Genomic DNA, 18,303 nt, shown 5'->3' on the forward strand with positions numbered 1-18,303 from the left:
GGGGTTTCTCACAGTGAGCTTTCACCACCAGTGACCTGAAGTCATCCAGGTGCCCTGCAGCAAGAACAAACCCTGTGGCCAGTGACCGCTCTGTCCATCCATCTGTCCATCCATCCATTGGGGCCAGCGGGCACGGCACAGCCGGAGCTCCTCGGCGGCGCACCCAGGCTGTGCTGCAGGCAGCCAGGACGAGTGTCCCCAGGGAATGGCCAGAAGAATGAGAGCTTGCTCACTGCTGTTCTTCTCAAATAAAAAAGATGAAAGATAGGCACCGACTACGGCAGTTTTGAAAGCGGCACTGTGCGGTGGGCTCACGTGCCCGTCGCTATCTTTTAATTTATCAAACTTTTCAATCAACCCGAGGTTTCATCCACCTTTCATATTTGCTCTCAACACAGCTAAAGTCACAGGGATTACATTCATTAGTCTCCTAATACCTCAGACTTTCAGACTTCCATCTCCAGAAAAAAAACAACACACTGAATGCTGACTACAGGGAAAAGCCATTGAGATAAGGGGAAAAAAAAACCTGAACTCATAAGGAAATGGAAGAAAGCCACTGTGTGATGAGATAAAAGGGAGAGAGATGTGTGGGAATAGAGAAAAATACCACCGTGCCAAGGGAAAGAGTCATAACCTGCATAACCTGCAGCCAACGGGCTTAATGCACACTCTGAGCTTGACCAGCTTTTGGATTCAAACAGTCCCTGAACTAAAAATCCGCCCGGATAGTCCAAAAATCCACCTGGATAGCCAAGCAGGCAGTTCCACAGGTAGGCACCCTGACCTCAGCCCTGTTAACAGCCCGTGGTAGCGCAGCATGCGTTGTCAAACCCAGTAGAGTTCTCCATATGGAGACCTTGCATCCTAGAGAGCAAAAAACATGAATTATGGAAAAATTGCTAAAGGAAGAGCTTCAAAAGACAAGTAGGGAGACAGGACTGGCTGGTGGTGGTAGGTTTTGTTTTCAGTCTTTTGTTTGTTTGATTTTTTCCTCCAACAAGTGGTTGCAAATAGTGACTTGGCAACAGCACGGATGGTGGAGAAGACAGACGGGTGAGAAAAAGGCTGCAGGGAATTTTGAGGCTACTGAGAAAACCAAGGGAGAATGGAGACAAAAACTCCAAGTGCAACCGTACTATTTGGATTTGGGGAACAGCACCTCCTAGAAGGGTGAGGCATTAGGAAAACTGAATGCCTCACAGCTTCCAGGAGCGTTCAGAGTTCTTCACACTTATCCAGCAGCACCAACACACGCCTCGATCTCATCAGCTCACAGCAAGACTCGGGGCTGGCTGGGTTGAGCTTTTATGTGCCCGCTGCTCCACCATCTCCACGTGCTCACCGAAAGGCTAGCACAGCTTTTAGTTAAGCAGCCCTCCATCACATAATTTCCTCTAGTCTCATCTACATTATCTTACCCTTGGTGAGATTTCCTAAGTGTTTAATAGAAACCCTAACTACAGTTTTGGCCCTTTAAATACTCTGCTTCTCTTGCAGGCAGAAGACATCTGTGGAATAACAATGAATTTCTTTGGTTTGGGGTTTTTTGTTTTTATTAAACGCTATTCTTTCTAGCAGGAAATGAAAAAGAACAACCAGATTGGTAGAATTCGGGGGAACAGGGAAAACATTTCTAAAGGTTAATAATAATACTGCTCAGTATTTACTTCAAGGATATGTGACAAACCAAAGAAAACCAGATGTTCTAAGCAACACTCTGCTTTCTCTGCACACGCAGGTATTGTTCCCAGCAGTGGCTGTTGCAGCTCACAACAGACAGGCTCTGTGTGCAGGAGCATCATCCCCAGGACACACCACGCCACTCCGTGCACGAGATCCCTTCCTACCTTCTCGCCCCAAATCGGACTGATGATTCCCTCCAGCCCAACTTCAGGGCATGCCCAAGCCCTAAAGTGCCTTCCTGCATCCCAGTTCCTCGGCTTCTCTACCTAAGCACTGTATTCCTGTGCATGTCTGTACCTCATGCTGAGATACACAGGCTCTTTGATTTCTTATTAACGTGGTTTCTGCTCTCCCAACGCCTTTAGTGCTGCTGTCCTGAGGTTTGGAAACCACTAATCATGAACATCCTAGAAACTTCACCAGGAATGTGCTCGGCTGCATTCACCAGCTCTTCAGTCCTGAAAAGTAGTATTTAAGCCGAACTCCAAGAGAATTTTTCAAAAAGCTACATTGAATTCAATACATGGCACACTATTAAGAATCATTTTACAAATGAAGCAGCTTAATATGATTTAAAGGATGCAGAACTTTCCCATAGGGGGAGAGAAGCAAATCCTCCGTGAGATGAGTACCAACACAGTTGGTACTGAGGCTTACAGAACTTTGATGTTAATGAATGTGGATGGGTTGTAGAGATGGGAGAAAAGCTGCCTTTATCAGTTTCCCCAGTACCAAGCTGATAGCCATTGTAAAACTGCTTTTTAATACAGCTGTGCCGCTTTTGCAAGTGAGCCACAGGTTTCCATCACATGATCAGGTGAAAATGTGCTTAACAAGGACATGAATATGCTGCTTTGTTCGTGACAAACTTATCGCAAGACAGACAAAGCTCAAATTATCACAAGAGGGCAAATGTTTAGGCAGCGACTTGTCCAAACATTCCAGCCCGCATCTCGCTGTTGGACAGCCCAAAATAGGAAAAAAAATCTAGCCGGATACCACCTTCCACAAATAAGACAGTTTGCTTTGCTGTAACTCTACATCTGGAGTCTGTTTGTTTGGGGTATAAGAAGCAAAAAAAAAAAGATATTTGGAGACACTTAAATTGCTTCACTTCCTGTTGTGAATGACCGCGCAGCGATTTTGTTGTAAAAAAGAAAGCGCTCGTTTCCCATGCTCCCTGGGAAAAGGGCAGAACAGAACCTGCTGAATGTGCAGCGAGAAAGACTTCAGCTCGACAGCGAGAAAAAGAAATAACGATAATGAAGACAACCCCAGGAATAAGGCAGCTGTGGAGTCCCTGTAGCCAGATCACAGGAAAAACCCGCTAAGCACTGACCCGGGAGGTGAAGGCAGGCACGCTTCATGCTGCCTCGGGTCTGGGTAGCACGATGTGCTGGTGTGGACGTGCCTGGTACCACCTGCAGGGATGTGCAGGTATTTACACCCACCTTGGCCCCGTGAGCTCCTGACCCCCAGGTCTCTGGGGCAGCCGGGTGCTCGGGGACTTGCCCTCCAAGCACAGCATCTCCCAGGCGATCCTACAAACCACGTCAAATGTCAGCCCCCTCCACTCCAAGCCTCGTCCTCTCTCGTTTCACACACTTAAAACAGCTGCTTTAAAATACTCCGACTTCAAAGCACAGTAAATTAAGCTCCAAATAAAGTCCATTCAGCTTTTTGTTTAATTTGATAAAAGCTCATCAGGCCCTTCAAGTTGCCTTCTGGTCAATACTGCCTCAAGAAATCTGCGACTCAGCTACCTGTGGTTTTTCCGATATTTCTGTAAAACAGCACTGACAGAATTTGTTTGCCTGCGTGCACCAGTTCTTTGCTAAACACTGTTTCAGGGCTACACAAAGTACCCTTTACACTAATGGGATCGCTTTTCTCTCTTAAAGTCTTCATCTTGTGTGATTTTCCTTCCCTCTCCCTCTCCCCCCCTGGGACCGCAGCCGTTTTTATTCGGCATTTCTCCTGCATTTAACCTGCTGACGCACCGTGCCCTCTTCCATCTTCATTTCTTTCTACGAAAAGGGGCCGGTCTCAATAACAACAGCTCAGCTCCTGACTTGCAGGCTCGGAGGTTTAGCTCCAGGCTAGACAAAGTTACCAACAAGCTGGAAGCTTTCAAACCCGCTGGCGTAGCTCTTTGCATCACAGATGATCCCAAAACGCTCTCCAAGCTGCGCGCCGGGTCCCTCACTCACCATCAAAACCCGCTTGCCGCTAACTGTGCCAGCAACACCACATAAAAGTTAGTTAAGAGGTGAAAAAGAGAGCAACTCCTCCAAGTGAAATTACAAGGAAATTACGGGAGGTAGAGTATATTGCTTCAGAGAGAAGTTGGCCCGAGGACCGAGCAGCACACCTTTTTAATGGCCGGGGGGGGGGAAGGTCACTGCTCGAGGTGGAGCCGTACCAGGAGGCTGCTGCTCGGTCCCTGGTGGCACGATGCGAGGCCTTATCGCCACCGAAAGCGGGCTGCAGGCCGAGCCTCCCTCAGCGGGCCCGGCAGCCAGGCTTTATCAAGGCAAAGCACTGCCTTGCCTGAGAGCTTTGACAAGATCCCAACACAGCGGTGACAATGGGAAAATACACAGAAGGTTTCTTTCTAATGCCTCTTCGACTCTCGTTATTTAAATAAGCCATCACGGTGGGAAGGGAAAAAAAAAAATCCATTGAAAGCAATCATTTCAAGAAACACAGCCTGAGATCAGCCCTTCCCATCTACCTCCCCCCTCAGCAAGTATTAGCCTCGCTAGCAAGGAGCCAGTTTCAAAGATTTTAACATTTCCTGCTAAGTATTTAGAAATTCAGACATTCAGCAAAAAGGTAGAGAGATCTTTTTATACACAGTGATCCTGTGAAGCTGAACACCACAAATACAGCCCTGTCATGACAAAAAGGCTATGTCTACTCTAGGTCTCTAATGGCATCCCAAAGTTTTAGGAACACCTGAACAGCCCTCCGAAGACAGCCTTAATTAATAAATAAATAACAGAGAAGGCTCTGTTTTGAGCGCCTAAATCCCTCAACACGGACAAAAGAAAACACAGGACAAAGCAGCAATACCATTGATTTAGCATAATTGGTATAATTAATTTGTAATTAGTTCATTAAAATATATAGGCATTGGAATTATGCTTGTGCATTTCTGGGAATATCCTGTAAGCCACTTGGGATATGCTTATCATTTGTTTGATAGATGAAACATTATTAGAAAGACAGCCCATTAAAAATTCATATACCAGAGTAATAATTTCTCGATCTCAGCACTCAGTTTTCTAAGTACTCCGATGCCTCTTCTACCCCGCTAAGAGTTTTCATTAATACTGTTTGTTCAGAGCATGACACGGGGACTGCAGTGTTTCAGACAACTGAAGCACGATATCCCTTACCCCAAGCATGCTGTCCGTTTTGAGAAAACAGATGACAAAAGGCATTAATGATATACTAGGAGAACATTCAGCGCCACGCCGTGTCCTATAATCAAAATTAAGATGGAAAGGTGAAAAGCCGTGTGCTTCAAAATGCTTCGGAGAACGCAGTAGTAAAATACTTGCAGGGCACCCTGAGCAGCCCAGTGTCTAATTAGCATTCTTCCACTTCTGCAGCACATCTGGCTTTGCTCATTGGCAGAGCAGACCCCAGCACAAGCATGTCTGGAGGAGCAGCAGGCTTCAGGGGTTCTTAAATACTGCAGATAACAGTCACCAGTCCCCCACAAGCAGCGACTGAAATGGGCTGGTATACACCAGTAGTGCAACAGCATTCCAGAGATGGCATCATCACATCTTGATGAGGATGAGAAGTAAGATTAGAATAATAGTGCACCACAGTTTTTCTCCTCTAATGCTACGTTAAACATTCCTACCTATCTTTCTGAAGTCCTGCTATTTCTGAAGTTCCATTTCAACCAGCAGCTACAGAAATACTTTGATCTTAAAATCCAGAATATTCACATCCCCTCCGAGCTGGGTACCTAATACCAAAGTTTCCTTAAGCTTCTATAACAAACAGAGGGAATCACTTTGAGTGTAAACCTCAGCACCAAGAACAGCCCTTCTCAGACTCACCTCTCAAAAAGTCATTCCCTCCCAACCCTGCCTCCACCAACACTAATGGGAGTCTAGAAGGGTTGGTTTGTCACTGATGCACCTCTTTAAGATGCATGAAGCTAAGCCATGTGCATATTCATCTCGGATTTGCTCATCGAGTAATCCTATGATTTTTTTTTTAGATGAACAGTGGATATAAGTGCAAACAGTGTACTTGCCACTAGAAGCCTTGAATCTCTTTTCACAAAACAAAGAGTACGTGGCTCAAAGCTTTCATTATTTTTTAAAAGGGTAATTAAAAAAAAGAGTCAAAACCAGAGTTGGATATCCAGATCCTTTAAACCACAATTATAAACTTCACTGTAATTTTGTGCTTTTCAGCAAACTTGCTTTAGCAATTCTGAACAGTCTCCCAGTAACCACACAAATTTTTCCTCCCCTCTAATCTAGCACCGACAATTACTTGTTTTCTTTGCACTGCACTCAAGAATATGATGGATATATTTACATGAATGCACACACAACCACAGATATCTATATAAAAATTAATCTGCAGATGATAAAAAGTGTAGAAGATCTAAGAGGCAAATCCCAAACAAAAGAGCATACTTTATGCACAAATATCTTGTCTTGAAATTATAAAGATCTGAGATTAAGTGGTTTACCACTCATTTAGAATTGATTAGAATATATTTAAATTTAGCAGAAAGTATCACAACATTGCTCATGTATTTGCATCTGTGAATAAGTAAATAAAAAGCCTGTTATTAAAGCCTTCATTAATTCTGATTATATGAGAACTTAAAAGCAAATCTGTGTATTACTGCTCTGTAAAGACTCCTAGCAACTCTGCAGTAAAGCTGGCACTGTAACACAACATGTGTCAGTGAAAATGACTAACAGGATCTATTTTCAGTAATCTTAAATCACACTGGTAAAATATAGAATTAATGGTTTTGCATAATACTTCAGATATTTTTTACTTTAATTCACCCCCAATTCATGTCCTATTGTATCAAAAGTATGATTGAATTTTATATCACTTGACATTTATGCAGAACAGTTGAATACATTTTATTGAACTACAATGTTAAGGCAGCACTCAGATGTGATGTGTATATTATTATGAAGAGTGATCCAACTGTTTTATTTCCTTACAAGTATGATGGTTAGACGTTAAAAAATATACCCTGTTGACTACAAAAATTAACATTTCATTCTGATTTCAGATTTTGAGTTTCTATACATTCAATTGAAGCCAATATTTTGGAAAGAAGGATTAACTATGGAAGAATTTTCCTCCAATTAAACACTTTTCCGTTGATTTCTAAAGAATTTAACAATTAAGCATATAAACTGCACAAAAGTGTTTCTTCTTGGACAAATCACTTTTAAGCTATAAATGGCTACAGAAAGGTGTTTTTTTTTTTTTTTTTTTTTTTTTTTTTTTTTAATACTGAAAATTCTACCTTCATCTCCAGCATGCTAGTTTAATAGTTTAAGCAGGGAGGCATAACTGAAAATTTTGTTAATTAGGTTCTTCGATCACTATTATACTAATACATTAAAGCAATTTATTAAAGCAAATTTATATTTTACAGAAACTTAAGTTTGTGACAAAGTTTGTGACACAAATTCACCTGTGAGCCCTGACATTCCCTTTTGACTGTGAAGGGCAGTCATGGTAAAACTTTAACTTCATAAACTCTCCTTTGAAATCAGATAGCTTTGCTTTTATGGCTTGATTCAATGCCTGAAATGGTGAATCTTTCCACGACTTGAGCGGGACCATAGAATGCAGACTAGCATTGCATTTATAAATAAAAGTGATCTGGGGCAGCGAGGGCAGAAAGAAAAAAAAATAATTAAATATGGTACATAAAAAGTGATATTGCAATACCTAAGAAAGTTTTCTTGCACTCTCATACCCGAGAAGTCATTCTAAGTTAAAACAAAATAAAACAAACAAGGAAAATCAACTCCCCCAACATTTAGCCATTAAACTCAGAGTTATGAGGCAGAATTTGATTAGAAATTTTGCACTTTATCGCAGTCAATAATCAGACTAGTTTTGAATAAGCTGCACACTATTCTTTATAGAGTTGGCCTAGAAATAAATTACTTTTCCCTACGGAGTTTTGAGGCCAAAGCTCCAAGGTGATGACTTGACCCAATAATCAACATCACAAAACACTTTAAGGCACCATATAAAACAAAGGATCAAAGGAATTTTTAATATTTAGTGATACAAAAAGTATACCTGATAGTCTAAAATGCTGAATCCTAAGCCATTTTTGTCTTTCTCTAGTTCAATAACCTTCACATCAGGAGACCATAATGCTAATTCCCCTTCTTCTTCTTCAGGATTAATGTCTTCCTCAGGTTTCACCTGAAAAATAAAAACTCTAGTTCAAATACTATGCTTTGGAGTTCTTTACAAGCACTATTAAAAGTTTGGTTATTATTAATGGGGAATATATGCCCTAAAATATGACCTTTTACTGAATAACAACTTCTTTGAACACCAAATCCAGTTTTAGATAGCGGTACCTTCTCCAACTTGCTGCCTTGTATACTCCCTTGCTCCTATGCCTATGTGTTCTGAGCACTGCAGCCCAACCTGGCATATAAATACCCACGTATTAGACAAATTAGTCGTAGCAACATTACTAACCTGTTACATGTTGATGAACCTCAGCTGTCCCATTAGATGCATAAAGGAAAAATAAATGTCTTAGCATAAAAGACTTAACCAGTCACAGTCAGCTTATGGAAAGACCAGATATTAGAGAGATGTTCAGACACTTGTGGCATTAAATATGTAGACAACAATCTCTAAAATTGTAACTGTACGCGCTATCTTCCCCCCCCCCAAACAAAACAGTTTATTTCTTTTACACCTCATCAAAAAATTGTGAAAGAGGTATAGTTACGCAATTTAACTGTTCAGAACAGCTTCATAAACACATCTTCCAAAAAGGCATCTTTTTTTGTCTAACTTAAAATGCATGTTCTAACCTACATGATAGTTTACCAATACAATCTTTACAAACTATCAATGTATGATGTCACAAGAAAAAATGTTACAACTATAACTTTACACATTTAATTTCATTTCTTTGGACAGATATGTCTAGCACACAGAGCACTACTATGATGCAAAAGGAAGGATTTTCCCCTCACACACATGCTCCATCTTGTTATTTTGTCAAAAGAAAGCAGAAATATTGTGAAACTACTCTATGGAAAACGTGACCTCTGTTCATCCTGTATTGATTTATGGCAAAGATATGCAACTGACAGTCTGCATGTAGAAAATGTTCTCTAAAATGCAGGATCAAAAACCCACACTGGATCAAGTTGTATCTGCAACACAAAGGGCCTTTTACAACAAGGTACTGTGCACCCTACTCTTCCATGAGATGTCCATATTTCATGTTTAACTCTCCTCCCAGAAATCCTAGCTTACAGGAGATTACATCAGAGAAGATGAGAAATCAAGGTGTAAATACATTTTATAAATAGGAACAACCGTTACAAGCATCAAGCTCTAGTTTGAGACTTTAAAGCTTCTGCAATGGAAAGAAACATTAAACTTAATATTTTTCCAGTTCTATAAAAAAAACTACTCAGAACATGGAAGTAATCAGCTAATGGCAGCAAGGATGTGATTTAGTATAATTCAAAGCTCCCACTCACCTATTAGGTGTAAGAATGATGAATGGGATGTACACAGTCAGCATGCTAGCTTGGTGATTTACCTACCTTGTATTTATAGTACAACGAAGTTTCTCATGACCAACCTGTATAAACTGCAGTAAAAGTAACACTGCTGCAAACATGAACCATCTTTCAACGATACACCAGCAGCCACTTACAAGCCCAAAGTCACTTAGAAGCCCAAAGGAAGCTGTACATGACAACTGAATACAAAAATGACTTGTATAACTACAGATATATTTTAAGAAATGTTAAGACTGCTGAAAAGTCTGGATCAAACAACAAAAGAAAACTCTGTCTCTCAGAAACATGCACTTTCCCAAGGCAAAAGTTGTTGTCCTTATACCTAACTGAATGACGTGAGAAGTCTACCTTTTGTTCTGGAGGTGAAACTTCCACAATGGGTTCATCCAAAAGAGACTCACTGCCATCATCAAAAAGCCGCCGACAGCAAACCATCGTAAAAGGAGGTGGCACTTCTTTCAGAAAAGTGATTGCCTCACGGCGTGACTTTCCATACAGCTGAACTCCATTTACCTGCACAGGAGGCAAAACACATCCACACTAAGTTATTTAAAAGGATGTCAACCAGATTCTTTTATTATTTTTGTCTATTTGTCTTTCCCAACTGCATATGAAAATCTACTTTTACCAAGGGATTTCAGCAAAGCTTGCATAGTTTTATTAACACATGCTTCTTAAGTACACATGCATTATTATAAATGTTGAACTTCATCTGCAAGATCTTGTGACTTCTGCTACACCACGTCTCTGCTCTCTTCAGCTCCCTACAACTCTTCTGCTCACCATTTTTTCTACTCCAAAGCTTTCCTGGCGTTGTTATTTCATATTCACCTGCTTCTATGACGTTTTTTTTTTTCGTTTTTTTTTTTTTTTTTTTTTTTGTGTCTTTTTAGCATTAGGCTCATTTGTTGGACTTTAAAAAGAAAAATACTATTTTTCAAATTTCCAATAAACCACAGAGCTCCCTATGCTTTAGATGGGCTCAGTTTTGTGCAAGACCACACTGCAATCTCACTTTAGATATCATTTTCTTTTTTTTCCCCATCTTTTCTTCCTACTTTTTACAGTGTAAACGTAGCTTATACTGCTGAGAAACGTGGAGTTTCTCTCCTCCTAAAAGCCAGCTACGGAGAAAATTCAAAGTGGTGTAGCTCGTCTCCAACATGGTAAGATGAACTGCCACATTTTTTTCCTGTAAGAATTGCAGCAACTGCTGAGCTATCAGGCTAATCCATTAGTTAATTATTTAAACAGAAGTATCTACGCGTAAGGATTTTTTAATGCATTGAGAGTGGCAGTGTGGTGGAAAGTTACCAGCATTTCTCAGCATATTGTGATTGATGGAGAAGAGCTACTGTGCACTCCCAAGCAGACTTGGGGACTCCCATTTCTCCTTTTCAAGCTGCCAGAAATAAGCCTCTAAACACACAAGGTGCCAAATACCCCATTCAGTTACCACAGCCCTGTAGTTACTTGCACTATCAAATAGGAGTCAGTGAAATTTCAACTAACAAAACTAGGACACAAGGAAGCAATTTACTCCTAAAAAAGAACACAATGAAATTAGCTTAAACTAGAGAAAAAAAAAAGAAAATACCGTGCTTTCTATCATAATTCAAACACATCATTAAAAATAATCAGCATTCAACCCTCTGCATATTAAAGAAAATTCCTGTACTGATCACATTTTAATCCCAACTGTATCAGGCCCAGGTAGAGCTGCTTGTTTGGGGAATGTGGCTGTCACTTTTTCCATTGCAAACCCGTACTTAAAGGGATTTATAACTTGGCTGCAAAAACACACTCTGGGCTAAACCTGGCATACATAGCTTTAGCCCTGGAGCACATTTTTATTTTGTTGGTTATTTTTTTTCCAGCTACAGAGTAGAAAAAAAAAAGTATGCTCACTAGGTCTGAACGTATCTGTGAACTTAATTGTAAACACACAGTAATAAGTAGAATTGTTTAAAATATATACAATTAATGTTCCCTAAATTACTCTATAGCACTCTTTAGCATATTGCTTTTAGTATACAATTTTTTGTTTAGTGGCCAAGAAATTTAAACAACACTTTCAGCATTCCATTAATCCCTTCCTTCAGGAATCAAGATTTCCTCCATTAAGTGATAACTGAAAAAAATGTTTTAGGTCTTATATCAGTATAAATTTTTGATGTTAAATGGTGAACAACAAGTAAAGGCAATAGAGCGGTGCAGCTACCAAATTAATCTTTCAGAAGGCCTAATTCTGTTCCCACTGATGTCAATTAAATGTTCTTTGCATCCACTAAAAAAACTCAAATTCAAAACATTCCACTAAGAGACAGTGTTCAACAGGAAATGTTAATTACTATCTGCAGGCTGAGATGTTGACAGCTATACATATACACACAAAACAGATAACATATTTTTAATACTATTAATTGCCTATTTTTCCTGAGCTGATGGGTCCAGCCTGATTCTGGTAACTTCAAAGGTGTCCCAATACCTCTTTATACATATTTAAACAAACCGATATACTACCTCGAACACGACTGTCTTTCAACACTCAACCACTAAGTTATAATGCTTAACAGGAATCATTCTTTCTGAGACTGCTGTAAATTTTTTAGAAGTGACAAATATTAAGAAAGATTACCCACCATGCAGAGTGCAAAAGCTAATGCTAAATTGCTCAAAAGGCTGAAGGATCACAGATACAAGTACATTCAATACATTCTCTCTACCCTTATGATTCCTGATAATCATATTAAACACTTCAGAAAAAAGCATGAAGTCACTAAGAGGTCACAGGAAGCCACCGTTCTGTCCATAAAGGAGGAATGAAATACTGAAGAAAACAACTGTCAGACTTCCAAAGCACTGCTCTAGCTGCTTCCACAATCAGCTCTTTAATTTAATTACTGCACATGCTGCAGACAAACTGAAAATTAATACGAGTCTTTTAAAGAAGGATTAAAGAATATATTAGTGCTTTTTTTTGTTTTGTTTTTACCTCTAGAAGTTCATCCTCCAGTTGCAGAAGACCAAGTGTTGCAGCAGGGCCATCTGAAGCAATTGATGAGATGTAATGATGCCCATCAAACGTGTCAAGCTCAACTCCTAATCTCAAAGTGTGGATGGGTAATAGCTGTCAAAAAATGAGGCAATATGCATCTGTATCTACCATAATGTAAACACATTTGAGATTCAACAGCTCGCCAAATGAAACAAAACACCCAGTGGGATGATTAAATCTTCAATTGACCTCATCTGTGTTATAGCACAAGGGTCTATCATTTCTCTTTGTAAACCATTTGCACAAGTCAAAACAACCTGTCAGTCCTTTGGGGGAAAAGGCAATTTGCACTGTACTCTTAAATAATGTTAGCATACTGAAAAAAATGTAGGGAAGACGAGTACCACCTAAAGTCTATCCTACCCAAAAGGTGAGTTTCAACAAAGCTGACAGAAATTCCATCATCACCACTTTATACTAGGTCAATAACAACAGGACCAGCTGTCTTGTTCCTTGAGGATCTACACTACTTTGGAGGTAGAAAAAGTATCCATGAAGAGCCCCCTGCAAACATCTAACAGTACTGGCATCCTTATTTCTGTTATGTAAAAATCAATCACTTTGTGTTAGCCTTTTCTCAAGTTGTTTCCCCCCCTCGAGGAAGCTTCCAATCATGAGTGTCTTTGTATTAGGAAGACTAGCATAAAAGTGATATCTTATCCAGAAAAGACAGCAGGAATCATGGCAATCTGGGGAGAGGAGGTAAAGATAATCAGCAGTTTCTGATTCTCCAGGTTGGCAATTTTCTGACTTTTTATTACCGAAGTTGAAACACTCACTCTCCTTTGGTTTCCCCAGTTTATTTTGAATATTCAAGTCAAAGGAGTAAGCCATTGATCCTTAGCATTTCCTCACAGCCATTGCTTGATTATGTGCTTGTGGCCTTTCCTCACTAAGACATCCCCACGAGCATACAAATGGATCACTTACAAAAATTTGTTTTGCACAACATTAACATACGTATCAGGAACATTTATCAAAAGTTTCAGGAGACAGAAATTAATTTCAGCTCTGACCATTCCAACTAAAGGATGCCCCACCACAAGACAGGATCATTATGGCAAATCCCTCAGCAGGACCACAACACTGTTAGCAGAGTTTCAACCTCTGCTCCATCCTGTAGTGACTTTCAACAATTATTCCAGAACTGAATTTTAATACAATTAAGTACCTGACAATTTGAGTCTTACATGTGTACATCCTTTTTATGCCTTTCCTTAAGCTTCATCTTTTTTTTTCTTTTTTTTTCTTTTCTTGTTTTTGTTTGTTTGTTTGTTTTAAGGTGCATTTTTCTTTTTTTAAGGTGCATTTGCCCATACTACGAAAAAGTTTTGGACCAGTCCAGAAAATAAGCAGGACGTGGACAGCCTCTTTTGGAAAAGCAAGACTGACAGAAAGCTGGAACCTCTCAAAATTTCTGAAGTACACAAATCTTGAATTTTGAATCATGCCCTCCTGGAATTATTCTGCCATGAAGCAAATCATGCAAGTCATACCTTTGAGTACTTCTGGAGCTCTGAGTCATCTGTAATGGGCATATCCACATTCACAACCTAAAAATTGTACAGCATAACATTTTTCAACAGCAGGACAATAAGGACATTACCAGAATTGTCAATTCTGGACCAAAAAACAACAACCACAAAAAAAAAAAAAAAAAAAAAAAAAAAAAAAAAAGCTATATTTAAACAAAGTCATATTGATGCAAAATAATTTCAAACGAGTGTCAGAAAAGTGTTTTAGATGCACAACATTTACATTTAGGAATGTCGTGATTATGCACTATTAGCAGACCCTAACATTATCCTATTCTTGAAGTCTGAACGATGATTTTAGTCAAGTCCAGTAATCCTGTATAAGCACAAAATGCCATTATGTTTGACTCAGATACGCACAGCAACTCGCCAATCAGAATTTGAAAAGTACGATAGCTTAAATTGTTATTACTTCAGGCTACAGAACAGCCATCTACCATCTAGACTAAACCACAATCTCTTGCAGCATGTTTCTAACATGGCTTGAAATACATTATTTTAATTACCAAATTTGAATGGAAAATGGATCATTTAGAACTCGGACAAGAAATCCCTTCAGCATACCTTTACTTTATTTATTTGAATAAAATAACCATAACGTTTACCACCAATTTTCTTGCAATGTTCTTCCTTAACAGAATTTATCTGTAACCTTAGAGGGTTATTTATTCAAATGTTAATTGTAGTGAGATGAAATCTATAGTGATCCATGGCCCAAGGTTGGAGCTGGGGATACTGAAATTGAGCATGTCTGGAAGGATTGCTACAGTTGTTAGAACTGGAAACATAAATAGCCTTGCAAAAATCAGGTAACTGTTTTCCTTCAGGCTCCTTTTGAAGTTTCTAGTTTAACAAAGTATCTACAAAGCAATGTTACATCTCTGCTTTTTCTTTCAGCTTAACTTAATATAAGTCTCCCAGCATCCTGTTTTCCAGTACCGAGGGTGTTTTTCCCAAAAGACAGAATCCATTTGGTGTCTGTTCAGTTGTAACTAAATGAATCTATGGCTGATAACTCCTCTGCTTGGCTCTTCATGGTTAGGTACTTGGCAACAGATACCACACGGCCATAAATCCCCCCACGGGCTCCTAGGGTCTCCTTCCACTTCAGCAGGATCTCAGTTTCGTTCCCTGAGTTGGTGCCACAGAGGATCGGAAACACAGAGGCCGCGAGTGACACTAAATCCTCTCGTCAAACAGCTCGGGAATAGTGGGGGGAAGGACTCCAACTTGCGGTCACCTTCAGGGGAGGTTCAGGGAGCTGAGTGTAGGGGCGAAGCAGTGTGAACAGGGGCTGAGCAGGCTGAACTCAAGCTAAACGCTGCTACAAACACAGCCAAGCACGACCTGAGGGAGGCTCAGATAACAAAACCCGGAAGAACCCAAAACCGACTTTCCAACCAGGCTGCCATAACAGTTTCCTTCTATTATTTAACAGGCCCAACTATTAACATTTTAACAACTATTAACACTAAGCGGCCTCAATTCGTGCCAGGGGAGGTCCAGAGTGGATATTAGCAAGCATTTCTTCACAGACAGGGTGGTTTAGGGGCTGGAACTGGCTGCCCAGGGAAGCGGTAGAGCCACAGACCCTGGAGGGATTTAAGAGGGGCATGGAGGTGGCCCTCAGGGCCACGGTGTCACCACGGACTTGGCGGTGTTTGGGTGATAGCTGGACTTGAGCTACAGGGTCTTTTCCAACAGAAACGATGCTATGATTCTCACTCCTGCCATCCCACTGGCAGCAGCTCAAGAAGAATTAGGATCAGGCAGTTTCACACACTAAGCAGGTTTTCGTCCTCTGCGGGAAGCGCGATAGTGCTAAGGGAAGAAATATCAGACTCCTGAAATGCAAGGATGGGAATATCAAGCAACTGAAGTGGGCAGCCAAACAGATTTATTACATCATGTACATAATCTTATACGAACCTCAGATCTTAAAGGAGCGCTAATGGAAAGAAGAGAAGCAAGTTTCTCAAGACAATTCTTAAAGCTACTTTAAATCTTCCAGCAAGCAATTGGAATGATGGCTACTCCAAGTAGTAAATATAAGTGTCCCTAAATCAATTGGACAAGCAATGCAAAGACAAACAGGGCATTTTGGTGGTGGCATTGAGAATTCCTTAAGGCTTCAGAAAGAGCATTGGCTGGAGACTTTTATCTGCATTCCCTGGCTAATGCAGCCCTGAAAAGCAGTACTGAATTACAATTTCAGTCAACTCCTCATGACAGTTCATCAAAATAATCTTTTGCTTAGCAATCATTTAATACGAGGTGAAGAAATATCTAATAGGCACTGGCATCATAAAGTTACACTACCTTGAATTACTTGCTATTTTCCCAGTATGTTTGAAAATCATTCTTTCATTCTTCTAATAAAATTGTAAGATTCTTCATGAAACATGGGAGCTCTACTCTGAGCCGTTTTTTCCCAGTGCACAATAAAACAAACAGATCATAAATGAAAAGATGTGTTATTTTTGTGATTTAAGTGGCTGCTGTGACGTAGATTTAGAAGGACAGCTGATTTTTTTATACCCCTGTTTCTGTCTAGTTTCTGTATAACAATAGTATCCATATAAGCAGATTTTTAAAATATATTAATTATACAATTTCTGTATTTCAGCCTTGATGTTAATGGAAGCAAAATTTGATGTTACTGATCTGTTCCAAACACTGAGCTGTTCTATAAACAGCCTGTAATGATAAGCTCACAGATGTGTAATTAAAAAAAAATAAAAAAGAAAAAACACAAAAAACAACACATACATGAGTGTAGTTCATTGAAAGATAACATACCATAACTTCATATTCAGGTCCCAGCAGGTTTTCCCACTTGGATTTCAGCTCATATGCTGGAGGAAATGGGACTCTTCCTAAATATGAAAGCAAGTATTAAATTTACAAGCACATTTTACATTCAGAAGTACATTTGCTTCTAAATACTTCAATAAAAATTCAGTGTAAATAAAAGATTACAGGGAATAATCACAAAAAGGAAATTGCATTAAGCTGAGTCTATCAGTGCAAATCAAAAACGACGCTCTTAGGAAAACAATGCAAAATGTCAGCTAGTGCTAAAGTGTGATTTATTCAACTGAGTGGCAGAAGAGGTGATGCTTGCGTTGATGAGATGTGAGTTCTGTACCATATAGTACTGTAAATAAATCATTCTTTCAGGCTGCAAAATAAATTTCACACAACTGCATAATTTGTTGCTATAAAACCGCTTGCCACTCCAAGGGAGCATTATCTCCCACCAAAACGAAGCCCCTTAAGAAGCGAAACACCTGACAAGATATTGCTGGTATCAAGGAGCTGCGTAAGCACAATGCAGTCGTACACTTTATTTCTGCATTTGGCAGGTATGTCTAGTTTAATTAGGCCAGTAAGTAACATGAGCTTTAATATAAGCTCCAGTTCCAAACCAGTCTTCCGTGGGAACTTGGCTATCTTGACATTTATATCTTTTCAGCTTTCTTACTTATGCAACCAAGGCAGTATTGCATTCATGTAAGACAATTTGACAGAGCTAGACAGCAGAAAATGACTGGCTGCCCTGCGTTTGACCTCAGCCAGAAGCTCAGCACACATATAAAGTTCCACGCTGAAGCAATGTTTAACTGGTAAGAATCAAACTTTAAAACAAATTCCATCTAGCAGCCACAGCAGCAGCAACTGGGGTCTGAATTACTGAAAACTGACTTTTTTTTTTCCTTCCCCCCCGAATGGCTGCAATAGTTTGTCAGATGTCTAGACGAGGCACAGACCACTTCGTACTGCCGGTGTCACTCCGAAATTTCGGATGTGAATCACCACCTCACATTTTGCGCACAAACTAGCAAGCAAAATACCTCGGGGGGGATTTTGAAGACATCAAGAAGCTCAGAGCCTACCTACGAGGAAAAGCCAAGACAAACGGCATGCCTAACTGCCGTTGCTTTCAACACCTTCACAGATTGCAAAGATAAAACACGTGAGCTTTGCAATAGGATCCTCATTACATCATTTTATAACTTTGAAGTTTTCCACTCATTAAAAATAAGGATTTAAGTTAACTTATACAACATAATTATATCTCTTCCATCACTTTCTGTCATGCCAGATAGGCAAATTCTGTCTGATCTGCACCGAGAAACTACTTTGCAAAGAGCCCAACAAGTCAGATTTCTCTTGGAAATATCCAGGGCACCTTTAAACATAAGGCTCAAGGAGATTC

The 18,303-nt window shown here is 39.9% G+C and overlaps 1 protein-coding gene across 9 annotated transcripts in view; it reads right to left on the reverse strand.

Moving 5' to 3' along the window:
• Positions 1–18,303, reverse strand: part of PATJ (PATJ crumbs cell polarity complex component) — a 145,984-nt gene that overhangs the window by 102,221 nt on the left and 25,460 nt on the right. For all 9 annotated transcript variants that reach the window (XM_068690720.1, XM_068690726.1, XM_068690728.1 and 6 more), the window contains 5 exons: positions 16,884–16,960; positions 14,046–14,102; positions 12,487–12,621; positions 9,840–10,004; positions 8,008–8,136 (listed from right to left, as the gene is read on the reverse strand). In XM_068690720.1, the coding sequence (XP_068546821.1) occupies positions 8,008–8,136; positions 9,840–10,004; positions 12,487–12,621; positions 14,046–14,102; positions 16,884–16,960 (563 nt within the window). The remainder of the gene's footprint in view (positions 1–8,007; positions 8,137–9,839; positions 10,005–12,486; positions 12,622–14,045; positions 14,103–16,883; positions 16,961–18,303) is intronic.

The sequence above is a fragment of the Anas acuta genome, chromosome 8 (assembly GCF_963932015.1).
Source record: "Anas acuta chromosome 8, bAnaAcu1.1, whole genome shotgun sequence".
Taxonomy (NCBI): domain Eukaryota; kingdom Metazoa; phylum Chordata; class Aves; order Anseriformes; family Anatidae; genus Anas; species Anas acuta.